Source organism: Vicugna pacos, chromosome 7 (assembly GCF_048564905.1).
Source record: "Vicugna pacos chromosome 7, VicPac4, whole genome shotgun sequence".
Lineage (NCBI taxonomy): Eukaryota > Metazoa > Chordata > Mammalia > Artiodactyla > Camelidae > Vicugna > Vicugna pacos.
In genome coordinates, this window is record NC_132993.1 from 20354388 (window position 1) to 20374283 (window position 19896).

Genomic DNA, 19896 nt, shown 5'->3' on the forward strand with positions numbered 1-19896 from the left:
TTACAAATGGAACCCAAACTACGTTTTTATCTTAGAACAGCAAGCTCTAGCTTAGGCTCTAGATTTCTGAAACATTAGTGTTGGCTATCATTAGTGATCTGAGGTCTGTCAGACCTGAGCTCACCCCAACTTCCTACTGCTCCTTTATATATATTCCCCCCACCATCTTTTCTTTGTTGCTTCCTATGGAAAATAAGAGAGCCTGTCTTATTTCTCAGACCCAGGCCTCCACCAACCTGTGATCTTGGTCTCCCATTTATCCCCTTCTTCCTAGCATGTTGGTCTTCCTCCTCCTCCATGTTACCGCCTCAGAGGTATCCCCATGTCAGAAGCCTTTATCTGCTCCTGTGGACTCCTTTAAGTCTTGCTGTTTATTTCCTTTAGTTTTCAAACTTCTCACTTCCTTGCCTTAAACTCCTGGGGTCTAGTTTTGTTTCTCCTCCCCTTCTGAATTTGTGACCCTCTCTCTCCCTAATCATTTAGACTTTTCTCAAGACCCGTTTTCCTGGACCTCTCTGCAAATATGGCCTTCCTGGCTCTCACAGGCTGCAGTCCTTTCCTCCTGCTTCCTTCTGATGGCACTTAGCAGCTGACTGTTTTTATCTTTGTCTGTGACTCCTGCTTATTAGTGACCTTGCTGTTCATTTTTCTATCTCCTGAAAGGCCTTGTCCCAGTAAGCACTTACGACACATTGGTCTCTTTGAATGTACTGAAGAAGGCGCATAGCATCAAATTACAGTGTCAGAGTGCAGCAGCTTCTCTCTACAAAGGAAGAAAAAGTAGCCAATTTTAGAGAGTAAAAATAAAATTTCTAAGACTTTAATAAACACTTTTCTCACTCTAAAAAGTAAATTAAGGTAAGTTTCTACCTAGCCAGGGGCTTTTGAAGTCTCATTATCTCAGCATAAAATTTTGTTATAATGAATTTGTAGGGCTCTAAGTCAGAAGTCTGCAAACTTCTTCTGTAAATGCCCAGATTTGGCCACATACAGTCTCTGTCATGCACTCTTCTTTTTCTCTTCCTTTTTTTAACAACCCTTTGAAAATATAAAAAACATTCTTAGCTGGCCCTGCACTAAATTGTTCGGACTTGATCCTTTTACCTTCTCTTCTAGTCCCTGCAACTCCATAGGACGAAAAACAAAGCACGAGGACACGAGGATATATTTTTCTGGATAGGATTCTGTCTCGTCTTTTCCTATTGTGTGAATAGGCTATTTACTTAAACTGTCTGCACCTGGACTTTTAGGAAAAAGCTTAATTGTTTATTTGGCAGTTCTTAAATTTTTTTTTCAGCTAACCTAGATTCAGCCTAGGCTATAGCAGCATAAATCTTTAGGTAAATAAATAATAGGTAGTAATGTCACTCGGGCTAGCTGTGTCCCCAGAGAGCAGCTTGTTCCTGAGCAGCTGAGAGACTTTTTACCAGCTGCTTCAAAAACCTGACGGCAGGATCTGTTTAGACTCAAATCTCTTCCTAAAATAATAGACTTGGGCTGATGGTAATTATATAACTGTAGATCTAAATTGATGTGGGATTTCCTTGTAAATTACTGTGGAATCATAACTAGTCCTGTTCTATCTGGGGGGTGAATAGTTTAGTTAACCCAGAAAGTAAAAAGAAAGTGTAGGGCTTGCATTTCCCCAGTGCATCAAGTTTGGAGGAGTGCAGTAGCGTATCAGTAAGCAACAAGGGGCGAGTGAGAGGACGCCCTGGCTGGAGAACTGGGGGTTCTTCAACCCCAGACATCATCCTGGATGTCTGCCAGCTTTCCTGGGTCTTGCAGCCAAGGCCCGGGGTGGTCAGGCTGTCTTGTACACGTCTGTGAGGGAGGTGATGGCCCAGTGGTGATGCAGTGTATTTATTCCCCTGCAGATCAAGTGTTAAGCTTTGCCTCTTCTTACTTAAGGGGGCAAAGAGCATCAACTCCAAAGGCATCTCCCTGTGCAATTTTCCCCTTAGCTTTAGTGACTAGAATAACTGTCATCGTCTGCTTCCCCCCTGCCCACACCGCACGGGGAAAGCTTGGGGACTTGTCAGCTTTGGGGTTGTTGAAGCACAGGCCCACCTGCTCACTACCTTTGTGTTTTTTTTTATCCCCCAACCCTGTGCAGAGTACATCCAGAAATATGCAACGGAGGAGGCACTAAAAGAGCAGGAAGAGGGCACCGGTGACAGCTCGTCGGAGAGTTCTATGTCTGACTTTTCGGAAGATGAGGCCCAGGATATGGAGTTGTAGTAGAAAAAGCACCTGCTTTTCAGAAAGACTATTATTTCCTAACCATGAGAAGCAGACTATAATATTCATATTTAAACAAAGCAATTTTTTTTATTACTAAACAAGGTTTTTATGAATAATAGCATTGATATATATATATTATATATCACCCTTTAGATCTTGATTTCTTGGTCATTTCTCAACCTGAGGTGCATAGCATATTCCCACATTCCATTTTGGTAGCAATATGCGGTCTGGATGCATGCATTCATAAGTCCATTTGGCCAAGTCAGCCTGTGTGCTACTGAACTGTCAAAAGAAATAGCCGCTCTGATAGATAGACATGAGTAAAAATAACAGGAAAAAGTTGCTTCTTTTATTGATGGTTCCAAAGAAACATACCAAACCAACCAGCTCTTGGACGTGAAGATAGAATAGTGCTTTTTCAAAATGGAAAGGAAAAAACTGGGGAGGAAAAGGCCTGCTGTGGGAGCATTTAGAGCCAGCCACATCAGAACTGGAGCTGCTCCTTCCTGTGTGCATCCTAGGTGGCCCCATTTCTGTGGAGTAACAATATAAAACAGGGAGCTAATTGGAGGATTGAAACTGAAAACAACTTTTTGACTTGGATTTTAAGTACATTTTTATATGTAGATTCCTGCCCTTCTCACTACCCGGCCCTGCAACCACAAGTGTTTTGCTTTGGAGAACCTTTTGGAAGTGTTTTCTGAACCTGATTCTTTTTCTTGGGGGTAGAACTTGTAATCCAGACCTTTTTTGAGAGGACAGGACAGAAGGAGAAAAGTGACTGGGAAGATGTTTCCTTTCATCCAACACGTGCAGAGTCACATCCTCACCCTTTGCTGGCCACTTTGAGACTGCCACCCTGGACTGAGAGCTTTACATTTGAAGGAGGTTGTGGGGTTTTTGTTTCAGTTGTTTGGGGGGTTTTTTGTTTGTTTTTTTGGTGTGTGTGTGAATTGTGCTTAGACAGGTTGCAAATTTAATCCTCACTTACCAAGAGATGGCCTCCTCCTTGGACAGCTGCTCAGTGGACCATTAGACTTGGGAAGAAGACCCTTCTGGTGGCCGTGACTCCTAGGCACTCTTTCACGTTTTGATTTTGTTTTCCCTTCTGCTGCTGCTCTTGGCAGCAGCCTGGTCATCATCTGCTTGTGGGAGTGGGAAATGGGTATTTCAGACCCAACACACATTCTAAATTTAAAATGAGTAATAATTGGAATAAATAAAGGTTCTTGTACCCAAAGTGACTCTACATGAGAAAAACAAACACAGCTTTTTTTTCAGAGTGAGACTGAATAAGAGGAAAGGATTCAGAAATAGGATGTAGTAGAACAGGTTTTGAAGGAAGAAAATTTTCTCTCCTGTATATGTCAAGAGGAAATAAGACAGTTTAAATGCCTGCTAATCAGATGTTTACTCAGCTAACCATATGTCCAGGTTGCTGGCAGAGTTTCTCCCAGATCCAAGTGTTGCCTGCTGAATTTGGAGAACTTCAGACAGTAGCTGTGTATTCTTTTTTGCCACAACCAGTAGGACAATAGCAGAATTAGCCAATCCTAAAATCTTCTAAAGATGATTTTGAATGTCCCACTGGGATAATTTTTCTTTCTGATGTGTGTTTTTTAGTTTAGAAGTGCTATATTCCACAAGATTTGAGTCAGTAAGGTTGGAAGATATCCTATCTTTTTTTATTCAAAAAGCACAATCAATCTTTTCTTTGAAAATCTATATAAAATACAACTTGCTTTTAGCATGATTATTTTCCTAAATAAAAAGCAAAGAATTTACTTATTTTATGTTAATTACGGGCATGAAGCAAAAGGTTTTCTTTTTAAAAAAAATTAAAAGTGAGTTATGTAGGGCTGTGGTTAGTTAACTGTACTGAGGTATCTATCTAGCATTTGTGGCTTGTTGGAAGGGTAGTATTAACTATTTAACATGTAATGGTGTACTTTAACTCTTATCTAGCACGTTGTCTTCTCATTACTTGGGGGAGGGAGGGTCTGTCTGCTGGCACTGTCTAACTTGCTTCCCTGCTGAACTAGCAGTTTGCTTGTGCTATAACCGTTATTTGTAGGTGCGACTTAGGGTAGGCTTAAAGTGCTGGGTGGTGATTTGAGTTCAAACAATAAAAAATTGTATTTTTTCAATATTGTATAAACAATAGTGTTCTAATTACCTTTCAAAAATAATGTCCATATAATAATTGCCTTTAATCTTGTCAAAAAAAAAAAAAAAACTAGTAGAACCAAGTTTAGGAAAGGTATGTGAGCAGTGCCACAGCTCTGCTCCCCGACTAAATCCATGTTTCTCTAACCTAAAGACATCAGCTTGCCTGCAATCAAGAGCTCCAGCACTAGGAGTCTGGTGGTACAGAATTTCCAAATGAAGATTTGTTGGGGGAGGTTGCAGGGGTTAAGAAGCAGACCTGAACATGGCTGCAGTGTGTGTGCACGTGTGTGTGTGTCCATTCCAAGTCTGTGTGATGAAGGCAGAATTAGGCTTCTATGTTAGCACTGGAAGCTAACGAATTGCTACCCAAATCACGCTGTACCCTCTCGTCCTGTGCAGGTCTGTCCTTTCTGGGCACTAACCTTGGTCCAATGCATGTTTTTGGCTCTGTGTGGAGCTCTTCCTCTCCACTGGGAAATTGACTTTTGGTGAGTTGAACGGAATCCCTTCTCACAGTAACTTTTTATCCCTTCTCTGTGCCTAGGAGAGGTAGGAGTAGAAAGGAAGCTGGAAGAAGGCCTGGCTGTGACTGTGAGGACATTGGGCCCCCAATAATAGACGGTAGAGTGAGTCTGGAGCAGGGAATGGTATGACATCAAAAGCCTTTCTAGGCTGTCCCATCATAACACTCAGAAGAAGCGTCCAGAGCCCCTCAGAAAGGCTGAACATTACTGCTCTTAAAGGTGGTGGTGGTGGGTCAGAGCTGCTTCTGGCAGTTTCCTTTCCCTTCCTTTCTTTAGTAGCCATCGTTGTTGACATCCTACCTTGTGGTTTATCAGCGCAAGCCATTCTTTGCCCCTGTTCAAAGAACTAAGCTCAAGCTCTCGCCGAACATCAACAAGCAGGAAGGCTGCACCACAGCAGCGTGGGATCGCTGCCCTCCAGCAGCCCCGCACCGGGGCCTCGTGGGTTGTTTCACAGCAGCCAACCTAGACACTGGCATTTTTGCTTTTCTGTCTTCAGTCACATCGCCCTCCTTGAGGTTACTGTGCAGTTTCAACCAGCATTTTATACTAGTGAGATAACTGTCAAAAGTTGCCATATCTCTCTCCAATACCTAATATTTTTCTTCCACTTCAAAAGCTGTTCTGATTGCCAACTGGCTGATCTAAGCTCCAGAAGAGTGTCTCCCCTCGAAGGAATTTTTTCCCTCAAAAGACTCCCTGAAGCCCTAACTGGCCTTGGCCTGGCACTTGCTTTTTATTAGGCCTCCTATTGGGATGACTGAGAATCATGAAAGACAGATCCTCTGCTGGCCTCCATGGTGAAGTTGTTAGACAACCAAGTTTCCAGGAACTAGTGTTTGATTTTAAATGGCATGTGACCCTCTATGTTCTAGGGAATCAATTAGGAAATTTGAAAGCCACTAACAAAAGTTAGTAAGAATTTTATTCATCTCATCAACTTCCTAACTGGGTTCATGGCCTTGTTGACTGAAAACAAGTCATTTCTGATTGGGTGCAAAGACCTGCATTTCTTTGGACTTCTGAATCCATGTTCATATTTTCTCTGGCCAGTGAAGATCTTGGCGATTCCATTAGGGCCTGGATGGAGTGGAGGCCCCTTGGGGAAGGGGGAGTTAGCCCTCAGGTGTGCAGGCTCTCCACTCACCTGAGGAAGGGCCAGGACTCAATTCAGCAAATACTTGTCTTGGCTGTGGGCTTGGGAAGAAATGGCCATTATTTACTGATTGTATTTGGTACATATTGTGTGATACTTGAAGAGATAAAAGGGACTTACCAGCCCTTAATTGAAATCTAAGCTTTTTATCACATTTTTTCCTTGCCCGCCCTCCTCCCTTCCACCTTTTTCCTTGCATTGTGATGATATAGTGGGCACTTCTGTCAACAGGACAAATGCCTCCTCTGACTATAACCTCTTAATAGTTGTGTATAATGAAAACTGTAAACTTTTTTAAATAAAATGTGTATATACCTTGGCAAATGGCTGGACCTTGATCAATAAGATAATAGCCCCAGTGATTACTAAGCCTGATTTTAAAAACATCCTCCCTGTTCATCCAGCTCCTCTGAGCAATGGACTTTGGCTTTTTTTTTTTTTTTTTTAACTGAGAACTCTTAGAAGGCAGGTGACTGGGTTAGTTTGGGAAGGGAGTGTCACGTGTAAGCAGCAGTAACTGAGAGACCTTGTCTGTAGTCCTACCCCTGTACCTGGAGTGACAGGTGACTACTGGCTGTAAACAGCTGGCTCTGAGGCTTCACCAGAACCTTGAAAAGCCATCTGTTCTGTGATGTCCTGTAGCCTGAAGGACCCCACCTCCCCCCAGGTGGATCAGTATGACTCCTGTGTTGCTGTTCAGCCCAAACCTCTAGGCCATGTCAAGTAATGCTGAGGAAAGGGTACCCACCTGGCCTGGAGTTCACAGACAGTACAGCTTCCTGCCGGGCTGATCTGCCTCAACAGGGAAGAGGGAAGCCATGAGTGTTACATCTGATGCCGATCACTGGATTTCAATTCCTCTCTAAAGTGTATGCCCACAACAGCCACCAGATGGCGATGTTGCCTCTTTAGCCTACAGGAGAAACTACCTGTGTTTTGCTTAAGACAAAGGTTAGACAGTTTTCCTTTGGTCATGTGCTCACTCCCCCAACCCTCTTCCACTGTTTCCTTCTCCGTACTTGTTTCCCCCACACTCCACTTTTTCCCTCACTGCATCCTGATACATTCTACAGTAGGTGCAGCTCTGTAGCCACCAGAGAGGAGGAGGGTAAGGCCGTTCTGGTGCCAACAAACAGCCCCAGCTCCACCTGGCTGCCTCCAGTGCTCAGATACAAAAGTCAGCAGGCTTTACTGTTGGTCCTCATGGACTCCTCAGCCAGCGGCAGAACGGACCAAAGGACTGAACCAGCGCTGTGAGTCCTGGTCCCATCTCTTCTGTTCAGCTGCGTGTGGCCTTGGGCTCTAGGCCTCAGGTTCATCTGTGACATGAGATCCCTAAACCAGTAAGTTCTAACTCTGACACTCCATGACTCAGAGCTCTGTCCAGGCTCTGAAACAACACCGTATCATAAGCTTTAGTATCCAGAGAGAGGATAGTATGTCAACCCCCAAAATACCAAGGTTTTAAGACCAGAGCTTAGAGTTTTGGAACCCAAGGAGCTTTGGGGGTTTAGAGCACCCATTTTTCCAGTTGAAAGGAGAATTAAGAGATCTGTGGGTCACGTGAACAGTCATTCTGTTGATCTCACACAAGGCAACTGCTTTAAAAACTCCATGGGAAGTCCAGGTGAATTCAGTGGGCCTGAGTCCACCAAATACCAGTCATCTCACCCAGCATCACTCTTACTGCAGCCTCAGTCCAGCTGCTTCCCGAGGGGCAGGTGGCTCTTCGCTGCCTGCCTGGGGCTCTGCCCCTTTCCTTGGAAGGGGGACCCAGGGTTTCCGAAGTATGTTGTCCTGGAACAGAAATCCGTAAGCTCAGAACCTCAGAAGTTTTACTCACTTTTAACTCTTGCTATCTCTGAAGGCTGCTCTCTACCCAAGGAAGTAATTCGTGTGACACTGGATCTTGGTGTTTCCCGCTCCCCAACTAGAACCAGCGCAGATGATTTGTCTGACTCACATGCTCAGACCTGCAGAGAACCTGGATTCACCTAAGAGACTGAGCACCCTCGCTTCTGAGGAGCCCACAGGCTTCTCAGGGACTCAGATGCCCTGATGAAGCTGGGACAGTCTACCTTGGGCCAGCCCTGCAATCCAGTGCCTCACATTGTAGGGTTTGTGCACCCAGAACTTCTTAGAACTGAAGAGTTACCCTTACTTGGGATTTAATATTAGAAGGTAAAAGACACAGCATTTCCTCTCTCACTTTGTGTGTGTGTAGATGCATGCATGTCTATAGTGAAGGATGCTTAATTTTGAAAAAAGACCAGGGTACTTCTGTGCACCTGGGTTCCTCAGAGGTCTTTGGGGCTCAAACTTGGTTCTTGGTGTCAAGTGATTGGGGTGGCAGGAACAGACTTGGGCTCCCCAACAGAAAAACTTGGCCCTTCTGGCTGTCCCATCATTGATGATTAACCTGGAGAGGGGCTGCTGGACATTGGTGGGGTTTGGCCATCAGATCTCTTTGCTCCCCTTCCCTTGGCTCCTACCCACTGTCAGCTGGCACAGGGCAAGCAGCTCCCTTTGAGAAGCTTCAATCTAAATTCTGTTCTCTCCAGCTCTGTAAACAGTGGATCAGGTGCCTGCTACAGTCCACTGATGTGCATGTCAAAGTGTGAAACAGCTTTTAAAAGATGCGCTTCAGATTTCAAAAGAATTCTATGTGCTGGTAATAAATCAGCATTCCAGAAACCAGTGTAAGTCCTCCATGGTGCTCTCCTCAGGAGAGAACCACTATTAGCAACAGCTGGAGAGGGCTTCCCTTGTGATCCTCACACTGGCTTTGGGAGCCCCTCTGGAAGCAGACCAGGACTTGGCCCCACTTCATATTAACTGCTTGTGAGGTGCCTAGAGACCTGGGCACAGAGTGCCACACCAGTGCTGGACCCACATCTTCAGGCCATAGATGAGTGTTCTCGCCACAAGCTCCCGCTGTGCCAAGTTGCGTGCTCTACTGGGGTTGTGGGCACCTGTGTCTCTGAGCCTCCTCCTGCCACCTGGGCTCCTATGAGATGCCTCCTGGTTGACCCCGTGAACCTGGCTCACCCTGCTCGGAGGCCCCATGGGCTTGGTCCCTGACGGTCAGAGCCTCTCCACACACACACCCCAATTTACACTGATCTCAGTGTCCCCAAGCTCAGGGGCCTGCAGTGGAGTCACGAAACTTAGACTGAGCCCAACCCACTCCTTACAGCAGAAATATAGAAGCAGGATGCCATCTAGATAAATAATTTAAAACTTTCTAGTAGCCACATTTTTAAAAAAGTAAAATTAACGTTTTAACTCTACATCCAAAATATTATTTCAGTGTGTAATTACCATTATTAAATGAATAAGATATTTTGTATTCTTATTTCTGTACTAACTCTTTGAAATCCAGTATGTATTTTACACAGCACATATCAATTTGGACACTTAACATTTTCAACATTGAAAGTACCAGGTAGTCCTACCAAAACAAAGTTATGTTACAGAAAAATTTCCACTGCTTGTTTTTAAATTTAAATTAATTACAACTAAATATGAAAAAGTCGGTTCCTCAGTCACCACCCTTCAAGGGCTCAAGTGCCACATGTGGCTCGTGGCCACCTACTGGAAGGCGCAGCCCTGGAAGCCTCTAAGTAGAGCACGAATTTTTAGAAGATACTAAATCACAGCAGCGACTTTTATCGGGGATTTGGAGTAGAAGCAGAACCTTACACTCCGCAGAGAATGTTCTGGAGTCCCGCGGTTCCCGCGTCGAGTCAGCGAAGCGCACCCAGTTCTGGCCCCGCGTGCTGCCCCCGCCGGCTGTGGGCGAATGCCGGCGGCGGCCGCTGAGCCCCCCAGGCCCCGGGGGCGTGGCTTCCCCTGGCCGTGCGCCCCGCCGTCCGCTGCTGGCTGGACCCCGCGACCTCGCGCTACAGTCACTCCGGGGGCTCGCAGGTGTCACCTGCGGGGACGTAAGTGGCTCCTCCGCGGGTCGCGGGACTTTTCCTCGAGAGGGTTGGGGCGGAGGGGTGCGGCCCACCTCCAGCCATCTTGGCCCGTCCCGCCTCAGGCACCAGGGGGCGCGCGGGCTTCGCGCGGCGGCTCCAGGTCCCGGGCAGACGGGCTCTTCAGCACCTGCGCCGGCCCAGCCCGCAGGAGTGGGACCGGGAGGCCCCGGGGCATCTTGCCTGCCGGAGACCCCTGGCCCCGCCCGAGGTGCCCGGCAGTCGCCAGAAAGGAAACCGCCGAGGCCGCCCAAACGCCGACCGTGGGATCCCAGCCCCACCCAGCGTGACCCGTTAGTGCCGCAGAGGCCGTCCCCCTCCCACCGCGTCCCCGCCCCAGGCCTGGAACCTCCTTGACCATCTTAGTAAGAACCAGAGCCTTCCAGCCTGCCTGTTTCCTCGGCTAGGCTCCTGGTGGCCAGCGACAGATGTGAGTGCTTAAGCAAGCAGTGGCATTTGGAAGGTCAAGGCGAGGCCCCATAATTGTGGGGAGGCTGTACGACCAGACTTGGAAAGTGAGCAGAGGGACTCCGGAGGCCCGGCCTCAGGAGCACCCGGCCAGAACAAGACCACTCCAGCAGACAGCCCCGTGCCCGGCTTGAATCTAACCATCCCTCCTCTCTGTATCACGTGCTGAAGAAGGAAGAGCCCCCGCAGGAGCCAGAACCCTGTCCTACTGGGTGCAGACCTAGGGGAAGAGCTCTCAGAGTGGAAAGCGAGGTAAGCCCAGACACCAAGGGCCACGTGCTTACTGCCACTGTGCGCGCCACTCTGCAAACCCTTTCGCCCCACCTCATCTCGCCTCCCCAACTGACCCTTTGGACAGAGAGGATAAAGGTCTTGAAAGAACCACAAACCATAAGGAGGGGGGCTTCCTGGAGGGGGTGCGGCTTGATCCAGGCCCTGCTAGATGGGAATGGTTTGGATAAGAAGAAAAAGGGGCAGGGCAGCCCAGGTAAGGGAGTGGCCAGGGGTATGCAGGGAGGTGGGAGTAGAAAGAGGGGAAGATGAAGGAGGTGGGTCTCAGGGTTCTGGCTGGGCTGGAGGTCAAGGTGGGAAAGGAAGTTGAAAGGTGGGAAAGGAAGTTGAAAGGCACAAAACCAAAATATAAGAAGAGAGAGACAGAGAAGTGGACAGGGACCTGAAGCAAGAGGGCTGGGCAAGGAGGGATGATGGCACAGGCTGCAAGGACAGGAGGGCCAGGATGCATGGGGGGATGGAGCACAAGGGCAGGAGAAAGGAGCAGGAAGGATAAGAGAGGACCAGGAAGTGTTGCTTCCGAGATGGAGCAGAAGACCACAGCCTCCACCTCCAGTGCCCTCTGTCTTGCTGCTTTTTTCCACCTTGAGTCTCTTGCTCTAGGAGAAGTCAGCTGCCCTTTGGAGAGACCCGCATGGCTGGGAATTGGTGCCCGAAACCTATGGCTCCTCCAGACCCAGTCACGCTAGAATGACTGCAGCCCAGGACTCGTGAATCCTAGATTCCTGACCCTCAGAAACTGAAACAGAGGAACAATGTCCATACTTCTAAGCTTCTAAGTTTTGGGTGTAATTACTTACACAGCCATAGATATCTAGTAGGCTGTGACCTTGAGGAATCACTGTATTAGCCCTGGACTGCTTATCTCAAGACTTATTTTAAATGAGAGAGAAAAATAATTTCTATCATGTTTAAGCCATGAAAAGTTGAAAATTTTTGTTCTGTTTTGTTTTCTATTTCTTACAACAGACCCTAATATTAAATTACTGGATAAAAAAGACTAGAAATAACAGTGGTGTGGGAAATTAGGTTCCTGTTCTCTGTCTGTCATCTAGCTTTGGCTTCCACTTTCCACATGTCACCTCATAGTCCAAGATAGCTGCTGGAGCTTCAGAAATCATATCCCAAGTTCCAGGCAGTAGGAAGAAGGAAGGACGGAAGAATAAAAGGTCTTTCTTTCCCACCTGACAACTCTTTTTAAGGAGTCTTCTTGGACGCCTCTTCCACACTTCCACTTCCGAGGCCAAACTGGGACACAGGGAAGTGGGGACATGTACTTCTTCAGCTGGGCATATTGCCCCCTTGAATAAAATTAGGGTTCTACTAATGCAATATGTGGATCTTATGTTTGGGGAGTCTGTTGGAGCAAGTCAGCTCTTTAAAAAATTGTGAGACAGTTGGGGAAATTTGAACAGTGAATGGATATATGATGATATTAAGAAATTATTGTTTTTATAGGTGAGAAAAATATTGTGTTTTATATTGTACTGTATATAGATATATATGGTCAAAGACTACCTTTTTGAAATATGTACTGAATTTATGGATGAAATAATATGATATTTGGCTGTGTTTCAAAATAACTCAATGGTGGGAGGGGTATAATAGATGAAGCAGGATTAGCTCTGTGTTAATTGCTGAAACTGAGTGATGATGGGTACATAGGAGTTCGTTATACCATTCTCTCTACCATTCTCTATAGGTTATACATTTTTCATGACAGAAAATTTTTTAAAGTTCTGCTATTAAATAAGAGAATTGAGATTTGTATTTTAAAAATTGGAGTTCTAAAACATTGGAGTAAGGAATAGGGGAGGTTAGCTCTGGGAACACACAGAGCAGTCTCTGCCAGTCCTAGCAGCCTTGCTCAATTCCTCACTGGCAGAGAAGGCCTGAATGGCCTATGATCTGATGTCCCTGTGGGCCGTGATACCAGCTAGACACCTTGATTGCCGAGTACTTACTGGATCCTGCTGTGTTCCCAGATTTGCATTATGGGTCAGGGAGGAAAAGGGTATAACTAAAGGTCTATGATACTCAGGCCCTGATCCCAAGCAACTTATAATTTATTTCAGCATACAGTGCCAACACAAGACACCTATGCTCCATGTAGTCACTCCAAGATAGGAGAAAAATAGGTGGGAAATTGTTCCATGTGTGTTCCTTCAGCAAGAAGGATGAGGACAAGGTGTGCAGGGGGGCTGCATGGAGATGGAGGTGGGGATGAACTGGTCCTTGATTTGACCTGATCAGGAGAGAAAGCCCATCTGGTGAGAGGAGCATGAGATCAGGAGACCTTACTCAACCTCGCCACCAACTGCATGTCTAAGGGGGCTGAGGGCAGCTACAGGCTGTGCCTGTTTCTGACCCTGGCAAAGGAGTTAGTTCTTAAGGATTAAAAGTCAAGCCACAAAATCTCCCCGTTAATTATGATAATAGTAACAATAGCAACAACAGCGAATGTTTTAAGATTCCAGGCATCAAGCTCAGGGTTTAATTTACATCAAGGCTGTGAGGCTGGTGTGAAGACACCACAGTGGACACCTGTTACTCTTGCCTGCCCAGCATCTGTTCCTTCTTCTTCTGGTATCAGTGCCGCTATGCTGTTTCAAAATTACCCCTCCTCACTCACTCTCGTCCTTGGGGTTTTTGGAGGCTGACACCCCCTTCCACTCCCTCCAGTGGTGGCCCCCTTTGACCCTGCCAGCAAGTCAGATGCCCTACCCTGAGTTTAGAGAAGAGCCAGTGGCTGGTACTTCTGCTGACACCACTGGGGAGGAGGTCGTTTTCCCTCTGGGGTTGCTAAGCTGGCAGGAGGTGAGCCTGAGGCAGGGCTGGGAGAACCTCCTCCCTGAACTTTCCCTCTAGATGAGAATGTCAAAGCCCTTTTTTATTAAAGCCTGTTAATCTGTCTCTCTGTCATTTGCAATCAAGATCTTGACTAATATGCACCTCCAGTATTCAGGTGGGGAACTAGAAGGTGTAGTTATACGCTCAAGGTTAGAATTTATAATAGCCATACCCTGGGCCTTAGAAGACAGACTTCCAAAAGTACAGATGAAAGAATAGATTTATACCAGAGCCTTAAGTAGAAGATGATGGCCTCCAGTTAAGATGACCAATTGACCATACAGGTAACCCCAGTCCTTACCAAATCCCCCAGTGCTTGGTGGCTCCAGGTTCCTTTGATCTTGAGGGTGAAGGAAGGGCTGCAATAGGAAAAGAGAGGTTCAAAGTTTATGTGTTGGTCACCTAGATCTCCTGCCAATTCTGTGCAGCCAGAGCACTGATCCTCTTCCAACTAAGCAACCAGAAGATTTTGCTACAGAAGAGCAGACCAGAGGTATACAAGCAAAAACCAAGGGGAAGTTGCCATATCAAAAAACAGGGTTTAAAGTGAAAGTTAACATCCTGAACAGTGTGACCTCAACCTCCTTCCCCCATCCAGCCCCCAAAAGCCTGGCAGCCAAGCTTATTCCATCCAGGCAGGAAGTGGAAGGATTTCTGTATAAGCACTCTTACCAACTCAAGAGGAAGGAGTTTCCCAAGGAAATGGTCCAGTTAGACCACAGCTGGTGAAGGCCACAGATGTCAAGCTCATCTATGCACTCAGAGCTTCTAATCAGCTTTTTAATGTCCCTCTTTGAAATACAAATTGAACAAGGTCCAACCATATGCTACCTACAGGAGACACATTTTAGATTCAAAGATACAAATAGGTTGAAAACAAACAACAAAAAAAATGAATCATGCAAGCAGCAACCATAAGAAAGCTAGAGTGACTGTATTAATATGAGATAAAGTAGACTTGGAAACAAAATTTATTACTAGAGGTAATTGCTACTCATTATAATGTTAAAAGTGTCAATCCATCAGGAAGATACAACATGAAGAAAAAAATGGACAGAATTGAAAGAAGAAATGGACAAATTAACTGTAAAGTTGGTGACTTCAGTACCTCATTTTCAATAATGGATAGATCAAGTAGGCAGAAGATCAACCAGGAAATGGAACACTTGAGCAACACTGTAAACCAGCTAGACCTAAAAGACATCGATGGAACAGCCCACCCGACAGCAGCAGAATACATATTCTTCCCAAATGCATGTGGAGCGTCCTCAAGGATAGGTCACGTTAGGGCATAAAACAGGCCTAAATAAATTTGAAAGAATTGAAATTGTATAAAGTATGTTCTCTGATCACAACAGAGTGAATTTAAAAATAAATAACAGAAAGAAATTTGGGAAATTGATAAATATGTGAAAATTAAACGATACACTCCTAATTAGCCAATTGACCAGGGAAATTAAGAAATACTTTAAAATGAAGGAACATAATTTGTAGATAAACATGCCAAAACTTAAAGGATGCAGCTAAAGCAGTGCTTAGAGGAAAAGTTATACATTCAAAAAAAAAAAAAAAGACAGTTAAACACAGATAATTCTCCTGGAGAAATGAACAATTATTGGTGGATCCTCTTACACAATGTTCCAATATGACATGGAAAAGACACTCAGCCATTCTTTCATCTTATTTCCGTGTTTTGGATAATTTGTCTTTACACTCATTATTTCATTTGTATCAATATAGTTGAATGTGTTACTGAAATGAAAAATACTGTTTTAAAAAAGGCGTAGTATTTCTTCAATGTGCTTGTGTGTTCCAAACTCTAATGTTTGGTTTTAGGGAATGCTTATAAAGAACCTTGTATTAGAAAATCAGAAATAATGCCATTAATTTTGTTAGACATCAAGACCAAACTTTTTCAATAATTTTAATGAAAGAGAAAAGCATAAGAACTAGTCTGCCAGCTGGCAAATAATTTTATTTTTGCTTAAAGGAAGAGAAAATATTAAAAACTTTATTAGATGAAATTAAAGGATTCTCATTGGAATATTATTTTCAAGTAATAGTTTATGATGACTTGATAAGACAGTGTTTTTTTAAAATACATTTTGAATAAAGCACACTTTAATTTGGGGGAAAAAAGTCATGTACAATTTTTTAAAATGGGTTTTGGCCAGTCTGTCTTGAAAGAATATGCTATCCCTCCCCGCCCCCCAAATCCTACAATCCCAGTTAGAAGAATCAGTGTTACTAACTTACATTGCTTCAGTTCTTTTAAGGAGATGTTCTCAGACAATAATTTATGAAGAGATACTGAGACTAGGCTAAAAATAATTCCTTACATTTAAATGTGGTGGGTTGTGGGGAGCCATTTATTGTATTCAGTATTTGATACTAATGCTGGCTTTGTCTTTGCCTCACAGGACTTTGTCTCGTGAGCACTAACTCCAGCTAGAGTATGCGAGAGGCAACATGGCATCACTCTCACCCCCCATCCTATAATAATCCCGAATTCTGAGACCCCCAACAAGGGCCAAGATACAGTTATCAACACCTGCTTCACCCTTACCAGATACACATAGATGACAAAGGAAGACCAGAGCCAGAAGACAGGCTTTTTAGGTCTGAGTAAGCTTAAAGAAGGCTTTCCCCAAAGTAGACTTTCGAACCGTGCCTCTGTCTGCATCTCTGAAGCTTTTCATATCCGAAGTCAATGTACCTTAAGATTCCCAAAGACGGGAGTGTGCAGTGGGAGCCGGGCAGTAGTGGAAGTGGGTGTGGGAAATATTTTAAATATCTAACTCTGGTCTCTGTGTGGGAAACAAGGGCAGGAGTGGAAGGTAGAGGCTAGTGCCAAAATCCAAGCTGGAGACATGGTGGCCTGGACCAGGCTTGGGCAGTGGAGGTGGGGCTTGCTGGGGACTGGATGTGGTGGGAGGGAAAGAGAAGAGCTGAGTATGAAGCATGGACTTCTGCCTGAGGACCTGCGTAGTAAGGATTCCATGTCCTGACCTGGGGAAGGTGGGGGAGGAGGAGTCTGGGGAGGGAAGGAGTTGATGAGTTCAAGAGGATCTCTCAGCAAGTGGAAGTGTCAAATAGGAAGTTGTATAAATGAGGCTGGTTTCAGGGGCCAGGCCTAGTAGATATGTCCAGTTTGGGAGTCACTGAATGAGGTTACCTTGGGGGAAAGATAGATGGAGATGCTATTACTTACCCACTTGCTTTTAAAAACATTCTTTATTGCATATCAAGTTCCTATGTTCATTAGATCTATTTCCAAACCCTTTGTTTTGTTTCATTTATTGACGCTCCTGTTTTCTTTAATGTTTTTATTTTTTTTAATTTTATTTTTTATTGAAGAGTAGTTGACTTACATTAGTTTTAGGTGTACAGCAAAGCAATTCAGTTTTACATATACATACATTTATGTATATTTTTCAGATTCTTTTTCATTATATGTTATTACAAGAAATTGAATGTAGTTCCTTGTGCTATACAGTAGGTCCTTGTTGTTTATCTATTTTATACTTATAATTCATTTTTATATTTATACTTATAATCAAAAGGAAGCCAGAGTCACAATACTTGTATTGGACAAAATTGACTTTAAAATAAAGACTATTACAAGAGACAGAGAAGGACACTACATGATGATCAAGGGATCAATCCACAAAGAAGATATAACATTGTAAATATATATAAACCCAACATAGGTGCATCTCAATATATAAGCAAATATTAACAGACATAAAAGGAGAAATGGACAGTAACACAATAATAATGGGGTAATTTAACACCCCACTCACATCAATGGACAGATCATCCAGACAGAAAATCAATAAGAAAACACAGGCCTTAAATGACACATTAGACCAGATGGACTTAACAGATATTTATAGAGCATCCCATCTGAAAGCAGCAGAATACACATTCTTCTCAAGTGCACGTGGAACATTCTCCAGGATAGATCACATGTTGGCCCACAAAGCAAGCCTTGGTAAATTTAAGAAAGTTGAAATCGTATCAAGCATCTTTTCTGACCACAACACTATGAGATTAGAAGTCAGCTACAAGGGGAAAAACTGCAAAGACCACAAACACATGGAGGCTAAACAATATGCTACTAAACAATTTGATCACTGAAGAAATTGAAGAGGAAATCAAAAAATACTTAGAAACAAATGAAAATGAAAACACAAAGATCCAAAACATCTGGGACTCAGCAAAAGCAGTTCTAAGAGGGAAGTTTATAATGATACAAGCTTACCTCAGGAAACAAGAAAAAGCTTAAAGAAACAAGGTAACCTGACACCTAAAGCAATTAGAGAAAGAAGAACAAACAAAACCCAAAGTTAGTGTTTATTTTTTATTTGTTTATTTTAATAGAAGTACTAGAGGATTGAACCCAGGACCTCATGCATGTGCTCTACCACTGAGCTATACCCACCCTCCCTGATGCTCCTGTTTTTGCTCAGCACCATACTATTTAAAATACTGTTTCTTTATCATACATTCTGATGGTATTAACACATGCTTTAGGATTGGACCACCAGTTTTTAACTTAAAAAAAAAATCAGAAATTATTGCCTACTCACATTTCCAAATAAATTGTAGAAGTATTTTGTCAAGACTCAGATACTTGTTGAGATTTTCATTAAAATTATAAAATATTTAAATTTGTTTAAGGCAGTAGCTATCTTCACATTCTATTTAGTTTAGTCTTTTCATTCAGGAACCATGTTTAGTTTTTTAAAATACTTTTGAATTGGTAACACAGTACATAAACACAGTACAAAATTTCAAAAAGTTACAATTATATGGTGAAACGTAAATCTCTTGGCTGTTTCTCACAAAAGTAAACAAATCTTACCATACAGTCCAGCAGTCGCGCTCCGTTGTAGTTACCCAAAGATGCTGAAGTTTTATGTCTACAAAAAAACCTGCACATAAATGTTTATAGCAGCTTTATTCATAACTGCTGAATCTTAGGAGTGAACAAGATGTCCTTCAGTAACTGAATGGATAAATAAACTGGTATATCCAGACAGTGGAATATTATTCAGTGCTGAAAAGAAGTGAGCTATGAAGCCATGAAAAGACATGCAGGAATCTTAAATGCATATTACTAAGTGGAAAAAGCCCTGTGAAAATCTATATGCTGTACGATTTCAACTATATGATATTCCAGACAAAGCAAAACTATGGAGGCAATAAAATGATCAGTGATTGTCAGGGGTTGGGCTTGGGAGGGAAGAGGAGGGATGAATAGGTGGAGCACAGAGGATTTTTAGGGCAGTGAAGCTATTCTGTATGAGACCATGATGGTGGATACACGTCATCATACATCTGTCCAAACCCAGACAGTGTGCAACACCAAGAGTGAACCCAAGTGTAAACTATGGACTTTGGGTGATAATGATGTGTCAGTGTGGGTTCATCAATTGTAATTAATGCACCCCTCTGGTGGGGAAGGTTGGTAATGCGGCAAGCTATGCATTCATGAGTCAGGGCAGAGAAATTTCTGTACCATCCCCTCAATTTTGCTGTGAACCTTAAACTGCTCTTAAAAATTAGTCTTGATTTTTAAATTTAAATTTAAATTTTTTAAAAAAGTAAGCCTCTTTGTCTCTCTACTACTCCATATTCAGTTTCCTTTCACAGAGGCAATGACAATTGGCAGTTTCATGGCGCCCTCCTGGAGCCGGGTCCTGTGTCTGGAAGCATAAAGTAACGACTCTTCATATAAAATTGGAAGCAAGTTACACACACTGCTTGGCACCTTGCTTTGCTTTACAAAGTAATCATTTCATATCGGCACATACAGAGCTGCCTCAATCTTTTTAATAGTGTATAATAAATTGTTGTAAGATATACTTAACCAATCCTTTAATGTATTGAAGTTTTAGAAGCTCTAGTTGGTTCTTTTCATATCTACTATGTCACTTAAAAAAATAATTTCCTGTTCCTTGCAGATCTCTTTAAGTTTGTCTTTAATGTCTATAAACAGAGTGTGCATGTTTTTTATAGATTGGGTCTCATAATCCCAGTATCTGAAGTCTTTGTGCGACTGTTTGTGTTTCTGTGATTTTTGCTGAGTGTCTTCTACATGTTTTCCTTATTCCCTTGATGCATCATCTCTGGTGCAAGAAGGTCTGAGGTAAAAGAAGGAACGGTGAGCACAAAAGCTTTGTAACACGAAGGCAAATCCAAGTGAGCA

General features: G+C 43.6%; 1 protein-coding gene across 2 annotated transcripts in view; it reads left to right on the top strand.

Moving 5' to 3' along the window:
- The window catches only part of UBE2H (ubiquitin conjugating enzyme E2 H), a 90984-nt gene extending 86590 nt beyond the window's left edge, over nt 1-4394 (top strand). For both annotated transcript variants that reach the window (XM_031674134.2, XM_031674135.2), the window contains one exon: nt 2117-4394. In XM_031674134.2, coding sequence (XP_031529994.2) covers nt 2117-2241 — 125 coding nt within the window. In that variant the 3' untranslated portion in view covers nt 2242-4394. The remainder of the gene's footprint in view (nt 1-2116) is intronic.
- The last annotated feature ends 15502 nt before the right edge of the window (nt 4395-19896 follow it).